The sequence below is a fragment of the Balaenoptera borealis genome (genome assembly GCF_965194805.1).
Source record: "Balaenoptera borealis genome assembly, chromosome: 5".
In the NCBI taxonomy this organism is placed as follows: Eukaryota; Metazoa; Chordata; class Mammalia; order Artiodactyla; family Balaenopteridae; genus Balaenoptera; species Balaenoptera borealis.
In genome coordinates, this window is record NC_138862.1 from 71,284,621 (window position 1) to 71,297,975 (window position 13,355).

At 38.3% G+C, this 13,355-nt stretch overlaps 1 protein-coding gene across 6 annotated transcripts in view; it reads right to left on the bottom strand.

Moving 5' to 3' along the window:
• LMLN (leishmanolysin like peptidase) overlaps positions 1–13,355 on the bottom strand; it is a 135,645-nt gene that overhangs the window by 74,637 nt on the left and 47,653 nt on the right. For all 6 annotated transcript variants that reach the window (XM_082392335.1, XM_082392334.1, XM_082392330.1 and 3 more), the window contains 2 exons: positions 3,594–3,726; positions 1,701–1,860 (listed from right to left, as the gene is read on the bottom strand). In XM_082392335.1, coding sequence (XP_082248461.1) covers positions 1,701–1,860; positions 3,594–3,726 — 293 coding nt within the window. The remainder of the gene's footprint in view (positions 1–1,700; positions 1,861–3,593; positions 3,727–13,355) is intronic.

The following is a 13,355-nucleotide window of genomic DNA, read 5'->3' on the forward strand; positions in this document are numbered from 1 at the left end:
CTCCTGGAAGTCAATAAATGACAGGTTGAACTAGTCTTAGACTAAGCACAAATCTGCAGAGGTATGGGGCAGACTAAATGACCCCTAACTAGCTAATGGACAAAGGAATGAAGTCCTTAAAGCCTAGGAATAAAAAAAAAAAAAAAAAAAGCCTAGGAATAATTTTCTCTCTTTACACTTAATACAAGTTTCACCTTTTGAAAGCAGAGTTCAATTAGCCCATTTTGAAATATTATAAAGATAAAAATTTTATGTCAGTTTAAAAAAATCTTAATTGTATAAGCTAAGAAAGAAAATGTAAAACAATAAAACAGAACTTTATATTTCTTTATTTATGAATATTTCAAAGTCTTCAAAACACATAGTGATCATTGTCAAAAAAAAGAAAAGAGGGGTCAGGCCAACCCTCAGGCCAAATCCTGAGAAATACCTGTTTTTATAAAGAAAGTTTTATTGGAACACAGCTATACTCATTCACTTACATATTATCTGTAACTGCTTTCACACTTAACAGCAGAGCTAAAAAGTTGCAACAGAGACTGCATGACCCATAAAGCCTAAAATATTGACTATCTTGCTTTTTATAATAAATATTTGCCAACTCCAGCTCTAAAATATTAAAATGTGACACTATATCTTTGGCAAACCCATAATTGACAAATATGTGCATTTCTTTTGCTGTAACATGCAACTGTTGCGTAGTTATGTCATTAGACATTTATTAAGTAGGTAAGTGATGGGAAAAAATGACTGTACAAATCCAGTTACATCTGCCAGGTTTAAGAATAAAAGGACAAAAATTATGGAAATTTTAATTTTAAATGATTTAGTCTGAAATAAAGTATGGAATGGGGGCGGGGAGGAAAGGACCAGGTTAAAAATTTTGATGACCACAGGCAGAAAAACTACTTATTGCTCTTGATTAACAAATCAGATGTGAGAACATTTTGTTTACAAAGGTGGTTAGTATGAGCTATAACTACTATTGCTGAATATCCAATTGCCATACTGTTTATTTCCTTGATGACCTGTTCATTTAAATATGCTAAATGGGAATAAATAAGATGGCAATACATCTTACTAGCCATGGGACAATAGTATTATTCTGATATCTGGAGAATGACACGTTATGTCTAAATTACATAAAATGCACACTCCTCAGGAGAGGAAAGAATAGAATACCTAATATGATTTAATAAAAAGAGTTCTGCATTGGAGGATCTCGCACTGACATCAATTAAATGTATTACTTAGTAGCTCTTCCCTCATCTGTGAAATTCGATAATATCTTCTCTATGTCTCTTGCCAGGTTTTTAGAAGAACAAAATGAAATGATAAAAGTGAAATTGTTTTGCAAATGAAGTGTCATGCAAATATAAGGTATTACTAAACGGTAGTGTGTGTACACACATGTGCAAGTGTATCTAATAGCTAACAATCCTTTCTATGTGTCGTAATTCTAAGCACTTACTGTATTAGTTCATTTAATCCTCACAACTCTATGAGACAGGTATTATCTCTTTTGTACAGAGGAGAAAACTGAGGCGCAGAGAAGTTACTTTGAACAGGTGGATAGCAGTGGAACCACAACATAAACTCAGACAATCTGGCTCCAGGGTCTGTATCCTTAACCACTATTTTGTATTGCTGATATATACTTTTAATATGTATATAACATTTAATTTCACTAAACTACTAACCTGGTTGATTTTCCAATACTCTACAATCTGAGCTGCGCTGATATTCACCACTTAAATGCCAACTGAATTCCTGACTGAAAGGGCAGTAGTCAGCAATTTCTACTGAACCACCGTAATAAGGCAGATCTTCTGCAGGTACTCCACTGAGTTCATCGAAGTACTACAAAGAAAAAAATATTAGGAAGGCAGGAGAGTAAGAAACATTCTACATAATCAAAACAAAGCCCACAGGCAATTTATAGCAACCAATTAATGCTGTATAACACAAAGAAGATATTAATCTATTTTTTTCATACATAGTACAACACAAAGATAGTAATATACTACCTGAGGGGTATTTTGAGGTTGTTGTAGTTTTAGAAATAAGCAAGGTAAGTAAATTAGTCTGTTTTTTATTAGATGACAAATTTGACTAATGTTTTAAAAGGATGAATAGGAAGAGTTTTAAGAGCTGACAAAACACAAAACTAATGCATAGAATTAAGATGTTTTAAATTTAATGTACTTCAAGTGTTTTTAGGAGAATTAATTTATATGTTGTTTTGACAAACTTGAAAAAACCATAAGAAAATGAATGAGATCATATATATAAAATACTTTGAACACCAAAGGAACAAGGTACCAGATAAATTTTAAAGATTTCACATTTTAAATTATATTACTAAGAGTAGAAATATATAGTCGCCATCTTCTGGTGTCTAAAGCACTCAGTGTGGTCATAAACATATGTAGGAAGCTCAAAATTTAGCAGCAATCACTTTAAATTCACTTCTGAGATATCATTTCTGACTAATGGGTCCTCTGTCAATGACAGGCAGAGCTGAGGCTTTTTTTAGAAATAGCCACTTCAACAAAAAACTTAAAGGTCAAATCAGAGATTCAGACTGGACACATGGGACTGTTTCCTTCACCTTTCAGATCTCATTAGGCAAACTTTTCTAAAGCAGAACTTCCAAGTCTTCTAATTAACTGAACTACAGTACCTTAGTTACTCTATTTTATTTCCTTTTTAAAAAAATTTTTTATTTTATAATGGGTGTAGTTGATTAACAATGTTGTGTTAGTTTCAGGTGTACAGCAAAGTGATTCAGTTATACATGTATCTATTGTTTTTCAAATTCTTTTTCCATTTAGGTCATTACAGAGTATTCAGCAGAGTTCCCTGTGATATACAGTAGGTCTTTATTGGTTATCTATTTTAAATACATCAGTGTGTACATGTCAATCCCAAACTCCCAATCTATCCCTCCCCCTCCCCCTTCCCCCCTGGTAACCATAAGTTCGTTCTCTAAGTCTGTGAGTCTGTTTCTGTTTTGTAAATAAGTTTAGTTGTATCATTTTTTAAAGATTCCGCATATAAGTGACATATGATATTTGTCTTCTTCGGTTAGTTTCTTTCTTTAAAGAACCTTGTTTTTGATATAAATTAAAGACGAAGACTTTGGAAATAATTAAAAAGAAAATACAAACAATTTATAAAAAGTAGATCAAAATAGGGACTTCCCCAGTAGTCCAGTGGTTAAGACTCCACGCTCCCAATGCAGGGGGCCCGAGTTCGAACCCTGGTCAGGGAACTAGATCCCACATGCCACAACTAAGACCTGGCGCAGCCAAATAAATAAAAAAATAAATATGTATTTTAAAATAGATCAGAATAAATATTCTAAATGTCTCTTACCATTACTACAAGACATTGCTGGATATTAATTAATTGCTATCAATTAACACATTGGTTATAAAGAAATGGAAGAATTCTTCAGTTTTTTCTAACTTACAGAAAACAAATGGGGGCTTAAAAATTGAAAAACTTAAGAGAATTCACTCTTCTAATTCAAAATGGAGACTTCTTTTTAAAAGGTTGATTCCTGAAACCGTGCCCCAAAGAAGTGTTACCTGGTACTCCTGAGGTAAAGGTTTCGGAAACTTCTGCAAATTACACACTGCAACTGCTCTCTGGTCCTGTCTGCAAGTTAACTGCAATGGATTACTTCTGAGCGTGTTACAGTAAGGGCTCAGCATCTGTCTCCTGTACACAAAGATAAAACACCATGGTATCAAACTCTGAAGAAGATATTATAAGTCTATTCTAGAGTTTGTGTTTTCCATTACAATTTCAATATGTTTTAATACCTTAAAACTAATTGCTAAATCAGTTGTAAGTTATAAACTTACTTTTCAAAGCATAAAGGAAATGCTTAATATAGGTGTGAGGATTAATGCTAGATATATGACTCTTTCACTGTTATTAAGTAAGGTCCTATTTAGCTCTTTCTCCACTTTTGCCATAAAATGGAGTTCCAAGGTCCCTAACCAGTCTGCCTTCTTCTCTCTACCTTTCAGAGTCTTCTTACAGTTGTTTTATTTATAATGTCTAGGGGTTTTAGTTGTGCTTAGAAGGAGGAATAGGAAAGAGTACATCTACATCTTCCCAGAAATGGAAGTGGGACTTGTATTTTTATATTATTTTTAAAAAAAGGTTTCCCGGGGGAGTTCCCTGGTAGCCTAGTGGTTAGGATTCTGGGTTTTCACTGCCATGGCCCGGGTTCAATCCCCAGTCGGGGAACTGAGATCCTGCAAGCTGCACATGGCACTGTGAAAAAAAAAAAAATTCCCCAGGTGATTGTGATGCACTCAGAGTAAGGAACTATGTTGGGGAATAATATGATGTTGTATCCCACAGGCTTGAAAGCCTGGTCGATGCCCTGCCTCCAGACTGAATAAAGAGTGCAGAGACAGTGACAGAGACATCAATGGTTTATTCTTACACGTCTGAAACAAAAGCGTCCTGGAGTGACACCCCACTGTGTATGGCAGACTGCAGGCAGGATGTGGCAGCAATCTTCCCTACTCAGGGGAGAAAGGGGCTACCATTTATGGGGAACTGACGTCAGGTGGGCTCATCAGTTACCAGGGAAGCCAGCAGCTGGGGTGGGGGCAAGTAGGTAGGCAGTTACTGATGAAGCCCTATAATTCAGAGGACTGGATAGTCACGTGAATAAAGCAGGGACTGGTCGAGCAGATGAACAGAGAACAAGAGAACAGCCATCTTGAATGGCCTGACCATACAACTTTTATTTGGCATTTTATGATTAATAGAACTTTCAAATAGTACATAATCTCATTATTTCTAAAAGGAACCCTCCAAAGTAGAACTAGTATCTTTATTTTACTGATAAGTAAAAAGTTTGAGACAATTAGCTTGCCCAAGATCATAAAGCTGATGAGGGACAGAGCTGAGACTTCAATCTCTCTCTCCAAGGCCAGGGCCTTGCTCATCACAGAAGTACCTGGTGATGGGTACTTGTGTTAAAGATGTTAGTCTTATCTTTTGTCATCTGGGCTAGGCCCCAAAGCAGTTTAAATCACTCATAGTTTCTACTAAGGAGTCTGACGTCTGAGTTATAAGCCTGCTGTGAGAAAAGCTGCTCATAAGCAGTAGCAGGAAGCACTGCAGTTACTTTGGGGACAGCTAGTTAACTCCAGTACTACAACCTGACCTGCCAGTGTAGTTGTTCCCAAATTTTGCTGCACATTAGAATCATCTAGAGAGATTTTTAAAGTCTCCATGCCCACCTTGCACCCCATACCAATTGAATCAGAATGTCTGAAGGCAGGAATCAGGCATTAGTATGACTCATAAAAGGACAAACTGATAATTTGAAATTCATCAAAATTAAAAAACTTTTGTTCCACAAAAACACTGTTAAGAGAACTAAAAGTCATATTGGCATAAGACACGAAGAGACATCTCACCAAAGAGGATATCTAGATAGCAAATAAGTACATGAAAAGATGTTCAACATCATTAGCCATTAGGGAAATGCAAATTAAAACCACAATGATATATCACACTACTTTTCAGAATAGCTAAAATAAAAAACGGTGATGGGGGCAGAGTCAAGATGGCATACTAGGAGGATGCAGAATTTGCATCTCCTCACAACTAGGGCACCTACCAGGCTGGCTCCCGTGGGGGACCATGGACACCTAAGGGGACGGGAGGAAAACCCAGTGACTGGGTAGGATGTGGGGCGTGGGGGGAGTGAAGGGGGAGGAATAGTGGAGGCGGGATGGGACTGGCGTTCCTGAGGGGCGGCTGGGGGAGGGGAAGGGATCCCACGCCCCAAGGGGGAAACTGGGGAACCACTGGGAGGGAGGAGGATCAAAAGGGGGCGTGGTCAGGTTTCCCCTGCACACCTGGACCCCCAGGAACCTGCTGAGATCCCAGGCCTGATCCTCTGTCCACCTAGGCCCCCTCCAGCTGCGCAGGTCCTGAGGGAGTGGGAGGGAGGGAAGGGGGAGCAAAAGTAAAGGCCGGACCTCTGGGACCAGCACCCCTGAGGGGTGGCTGGGGGAGGAGTTCCTACACCCAGCGGGACCCACCCACAGTTGGGGGTCCAGCCCGACGGTGGACAGCCTGGGGGAGACAGTGGGGGAGGGGCGTGAAGGAACAGAAGGGAATGGGGCCAGTGCTTTCCCTGTCCACGTAGGCACCAGGAAGCCTGCTGGGCTCCCAGGCCTAATCCTCTGCCCTCGGAGCCTCCCTCCTGCCACACAGAGCCCAAGCCCTGCCCCTACACCCCCACCCAGGGCCCTGCCTCTACACTTCGAGACCCCCTGCCACGAGCTGGGCCTAAACCCCACCCACACACCCTCACTCAGGGCCCTACGTCCAAACTCCGGAACCCCACACACCAGAGGCCCTCCTTTCGACGTGCTGCCTCTCCCCTTCTGCGCAGGACCTAAACAGAGGCCCTGCGCCATGCTCAAATTTCACCCCCCACCGGCCTAGGTCCTGCCCCACACTAAACCCCCAACTCTGCCTAAGTTCCACCCCCACCCCAGCCTAAACTGTACCCCCATAGCCAAGGCTTCTTTTTTCTTTTTTCCTCTCAGACTGGGGTTCTGTTTTACCTTGTTGATTCACTGTTGTTGATTCTTTTATATTTTTCCTAAAAAGCTTTTATTTTTCTAATTTTATTTTATTCTTTATACTTTGTTAGTGATCTCTCCTTTTGGCTTGTTGCCCCCCTCCCTTTTTTTCTTTTTTTTTTGCTGTGGTTTTATTTTACCTTGTTGCAGTTGTTTCAATTATAGTTTTATTTCTCCTGATATATTTTTATCTTTCTAATTTTATTTTGTTTTTTATTGTTTGATATTGTACTGATCCTTTTTTAATTTCTTTCTTCCTTTTTTTTTTTTTTTTTACTGTGTCACGAAGCTTGCAGGATCTTGGTTCCCAGGCTGGAGGTCGGGCCCGAGCTCCTGTGGTGGGAGCTCTGAGTCTAAACTGCTGGACTAACAGAGAACCTCAGACCCCAGGGAATATCAATTGGACTGAGGCCTCCAGAAGGTCCTCATCTCAGCACCAAGACCCAGCTCTATCTAACTGCCTGCAAACTCCAGTGCTGAACGTCTCAGGACAAACAACCAATAAGACAGGAATACAGCACCACCCATCAAAAAAAAAAAAAAAAAAGAAAAAAGAAACGACAAAAAAATATGTTACAGACGAAGGAGCAAGGTGAAAACCTACAAGACCAAATAAACGAAGAAGAAATAGGAAACCTACAGTAAAGATAATCCAAAATCTCGGAAATGGAACGGAGAAAATACAAGAAACATTTACCAAGGATCTAGAAGAACTAAAGAGCAAATAAACAGTGATAAACAACACAATTAAGAAAACTAAAAACACTCTAGAAGGAATCAATAACAGAAAAACTGAGGCAGAAGAACGGATAAGTGAGCTGGAAGATAAAATGGTGGAAATAACTGCCGGGGAGCAGAATAAAGAAAAAGGAATGAAAAGAATTGAGGACAGTTTCAGAAACCTCTGGGACAACATTAAACACACCAACATTTGAATTATAGGGGTCCCAGAAGAAGAAGAGAAAAAGAAATGGTCTGAAAAAATATTTGAAGAGATTATAGTCAAAACTTCCCTAATATGGGAAAGGAAATAGTCAATCAAGTCAATCAAGTCCAGGAAGCACAGAGATTCCCATACAGGATAAATCCAAGGAGAAACATGCCAAGACACATATTAATCAATCAAAAATTAAATACAAAGAAAAAATATTAAAAGCAGCAAGGGAAAAGCAACAAATAACATACAAGGGAATCCTCATAAGGTTAACAGCTGCTTTTTCAGCAGAAACTCTGCAAACCAGAAGGGAGTGGCAGGACATATTTAAAGTGATGAAAGGGAAAAACCTACAACCAAGATTACTCTACACAGCAAGGATCTCATTCAGATTTGATGGAGAAATTAAAACCTTTACAGATAAGCAAAAGTTAAGAGAATTCAGCACCACCAAACCAGCTTTACAACAAATGCTAAAGGAACTTCTCTAGGCAGGAAACACAAGAGAAGGAAAAGGCCTACAATAACAAACCCAAAACAGTTAAGAAAATGGTAATGGGAACATACATATTGATAATTACCTTAAATGTAAATGGATTAAATGTTCCAATGAAAAGACATAGACTGGCTGAATGGATACAAAAACAAGACCTGTACATACACTGTCTACAAGAGACCCACTTCAGACCTAGGGACACATACAGACTGAAAGTGAGGGGATGGAAAAAGATATTCATGCAAATGGAAATCAAAAGAAAGCTGGAGTAGCAATTCTCATATCAGACAAAATAGACTTTAAAATAAGGACTATTATAAGAGACAAAGAAGGACACTATATAATGATCAAGGGATCAATCCAAGAAGAAGATATAACAATTGTAAATATTTATGCACCCAACATAGGAGCACCTCAATACATAAGGCAAATGCTAACAGCCATAAAAGGGGAAATCAACAGTAACACAATCATAGTAGGGGACTTTAACACCCCACTTTCACCAATGCACAGATCATCCAAAATGAAAATAAATGAGGAAACACAAGCTTTAGATGACACATTAAACAAGATGGACTTAATTGATATTTATAGGACATTCCATCCAAAAACAACAGAATACACTTTCTTCTCAAGTGCTCAGGGCACATTCTCCGGGATAGATCATAACTTGGGTCACAAATCAAGCCTTGGTAAATTTAAGAAAACTGAAATCATATCAAGTATCTTTTCTGACCACAACGCTATGAGACTAGATATCAATTACAGGAAAAAATCTGTAAAAAATATAAACACATAGAGGCTAAACAATACACTACTAAATAACCAAGAGATCACTGAAGAAATCAAAGAGGAAATCAAAAAATACCTAGAAACAAATGACAATGAAAACACAGTGACCCAAAACCTATGGGATGCAGCAAAAGCAGTTCTAAGAGGGAAGTTTATAGCAATACAATCTTACCTCAAGAAACAAGAAAAATCTCAAATAAACAACCTAATCGTACACCTAAAGCAACTGGAGAAAGAAGAACAAAAAAACCCCAAAGGTAGCAGAAGGAAAGAAATCATAAAGATCAGATCAGAAATATATGAAAAAGAAATGAAGGAAACAATAGCAAAGATCAATAAAACTAAAAGCTGGTTCTTTGAGAAGATAAACAAAATTGATAAACCATTAGCCAGACTCACCAAGAAAAAAAGGTAGAAGACTCAAATCAACAGAATTAGAAATGAAAAAGGAGAAGCGGGCTTCCCTGGTGGCGCAGTGGTTGAGAATCTGCCTGCAAATGCAGGGGACACGGGTTCGAGCCCTGGCCTGGGAGGATCCCACATGCCGCGGAGCAGCTGGGCCCATGAGCCACAGTTGCTGAGCCTGCGCGTCTGGAGCCTGTGCTCCGCAACAAGAGAGGCCGCGATAGTGAGAGGCCCGCGCACCGCGATGAAGAGTGGCCCCCGCTTGCCGCAACTGGAGAAAGCCCTCGCACAGAAACGAAGACCCAACACAGCCAAAAATAAATAAATAAATAAATAAATAAATAAATAAAAAGAAGGAGAAGCAACAACTGACACTGCACAAATACAAAGGATCATGAGAGATTACTACAAGCAACTATATGCCAATAAAATGGACAACCGGGAAGAAATGGACAAATTCTTAGAAAAGCACAACCTTCTGAGACTGAACCAGGAAGAAATAGAAAATTTAAAGAGGCCAATCACAGGCACTGAAATTGAGACTGTGATTAAAAATCTTCCAACAAACAAAAGTCCAGGACCAGATGGCTTCACAGGCGAATTCTATCAAACATTCAGAGAAGAGCTAACACCTATCCTTCTCAAACTCTTCCAAAACATAGCAGAGGGAGGAACACTACCAAACTCATTCTATGAGGCCACCATCACCCTGATACCAAAACCAGACAAAGATGTCACACAAAAGAAAACTACAGACCAATATCACTGATGAGCATAGATGTAAAAATCCTCAACAAACTACTAGCAAACAGAATCCAACAGCACATTAATAGGATCATACACCATGATCAAGTGGGGTTTATCCCAGCAATGCAAGGACTCTTCAAGATATGCAAATCAATAAATGTGATATAGCATATTAACAAATTGAAGGATAAAAACCATATGATCATGTCAATAGATGCAGAAAAAGCTTTTGGCAAAATTCAACACCCCGTTTATGATAAAAACTCTCCAGAAAGCAGGCATAGAGGGAACCTACTTCAACACAATAAAGGCCATATATGACAAACCCACAGCCAACATTGTTGTCAACAGTGAAAAACTGAAACCATTTCCTCTAAGATCAGGAAAAAGACAAAGTTGCCCACTCTCACTATTATTCAACATAGTTTTGTAAGTTTTAGCCATGGCAATCAGAGAAGAAAAAGAAATAAAAGGAATCCAAATCAGAAAAGAAGAAGTAAAACTGTCACTGTTTGCAGATGACAGGATACTATACATAGAGAATCCTAAAGATGCCACCAGAAAACTACTAGAGCTAATCAATGAATTTGGTAGAGTAGAAGGATACAAAATTAATGCACAGAAATCTCTTGCATTCCTATACACTAATGATGAAAAATCTGAAAGAGAAATTAAGGAAACACTCCCATTTACCATTGCAACAAAAAGAATAAAATACCTAGGAATAAACCTACCTAAGGAGAAAAAAGACCTGTATGCAGAAAACTATAAGACACTGATGAAAGAAATTAAAGATGATACAAACAGATGGAGAGATATACTATGTTTTTGGATTGGAAGAATCAACATTGTGAAAATGACTCTATTACCCAAAGCAATCTACAGATTCAATGCAATCCCTATCAAACTACCAATGGCATTTTTCACAGAACTAGAATAAAAAATTGCACAACTTGTATGGAAACACAAAAGACACTGAATAGCCAAACAATCTTGAGAAAGAAAAACAGAGCTGGAGGAATCAGGCTCCCTGACTTCAGACTATACTACAAAGCTATAGTAATCAAGACAGTATGGTACTGGCACAAAAACAGAAATATAGATCAGTGGAACAAGATAGAAAGCACAGAGATAAACCCACGCACCTATGGTCACCTTATCTTTGATAAAGGAGGTAAGAACATACAATGGAGAAAAGACAGTCTCTTCAATAAGTGGTGCTGGAAAAACTGGACAGCTACATGTAAAAGAATGAAATTAGAACACTCCCTAACACCATACACAAAAATAAACTCAAAATGGATTAAAGACCTAAATGTAAGGCCAGACACTATCAAACTCTTAGAGGAAGACATAGGCAGAACACTTTATGACATAAATCACAGCAAGATCCTTTTTGACCCACCTCCTAAAGAAATGGAAATTAAAACAAAACAAAACAAAAAAAAATGGGATCTAATGAAACTTAAAAGCTTTTGCACAGCAAAGGAAACCATAAACAAGATGAAAAGACAACTCTCAGAATGGGAGAAAATATTTGCAAACGAAGCAACTGACAAAGGATTAATCTCCAAAATATACAAGCAGCTCATGCAGCTCAATATCCAAAAACAAACAACCCAATCCAAAAATGGGCAGAAGACCTAAATAGACATTTCTCCAAAGAAGATATACAGATTGCCAACAAACAAGTGAAAAGATGCTCAACAGCACTAATTATTAGAGAAATGCAAATCTAAACTACAATGAGGTATCACCTCACACTGGTCAGAATGGCCATCATCAAAAAATCTACAAACAATAAATGCTGGAGAGGGTGTGGAGAAAAGGGAACCCTCTTGCACTGTTGGTGGGAATGTAAATTGATACAGCCACTATGGAGAACAATATGGAGGTTCCTTAAAAAACTAAAAATAGAACTACCAAATGACCTAGAAATCCCACTACTGGGCATATACCCTGAGAAAACCATAATTCAAAAAGAGTCATGTACCACAATGTTAATTGCAGCACTATTTACAATAGCCAGGACATGGAAGTAACCTAAGTGCCCATCAACAGGTGAATGGATAAAGAAGATGTGGCACATATATATAATGGAATATTACTCAAGCCATAAAAAGAAACGATATTGAGTTATTTGTAGTGAGGTGGATGGACCTAGAGTCTGTCGTACAGAGTGAGTCAGAAAGAGAAAAACTAATACCGTATGCTAACACATATATATGGAATCTAAAAAAAAAATGGTTCTGAAGAACCTAGGGGCAGGACAGGAATAAAGACACAGACGTAGAGAATGGACTTGAGGACACGGGGAGGGGGAAGGGTAAGCTGGGACGAAGTGAGAGAGTAACACTGACATATATACACTACCAAATGTAAAATAGATAGCTAGTGGGAAGCAGCTGCATGGCACAAGAAGATCAGCTTGGTGCTTTGCGACCACCTAGAGGGGTGGGATAAGGAGGGTGGGAGGGAGACGCAAGAGAAATGGCATATGCGGATATATGTATGCATATACCTGATTCACTTTGTTATACAGCAGAAACTAACACAACACTGTAAAGCAATTATACTCCAATAAAGATGTTAAAAAAAAAAAAGGTGACAATACCAAATGCTGGTGAGGATGTGGAGAAACTGTTATTGCTCATACATTGCTGGTTGGAATATAAAATGGTATAGCCATTCTGGAAAAGAGTTTGGCAGTTTCTTACAACACTAAACTTGCAACTACCATATTACACAGTGATTGCACTCCTAGGCACTTATTCTAGAAAAATGAAGATTTATGTTCACACGAAATCCTGTACACAAAAGTTTATATCAGCTTTATTCATAATAGCCCAAAACTAGAAACAACCCAGATGTCAACATGTGAATGGTTAAACAAACTGTGGTACATCCATATCATGGAATATTATTCAGCCATAAAAATGAGCAAAGTTTTGATATACACAACTGGGTGAATCCTCAGAAAATTATGCTGAGTGAAAAAAGCCAATCCCAAAAGGGTAGATACCATTATGAGTCCATTTATATAACATCCTTGAAATGACAAAATTACAGAAATGGAGAAGAGATTAGTAGTTTTCAGGGGTGGGAGGGAAGTGGGTATAGTTACAAAAGGGCAATAGGAGGGATCCCTGTGGTGATCCAGATATTTTGTATCTGACTGTATCAATGTCAATATCCTGGGTGTGATATGGTACTACAGTTTTGCAAGATGTTACCAATCAAGGAAACTGGATAAAGTACACATGAGGGCTCTATTTCTTCTACAACTGTATGTGAATCTACAATTACCTCAAAAAGTTTAAAAATATATACATTTGTAAATATATGAGCG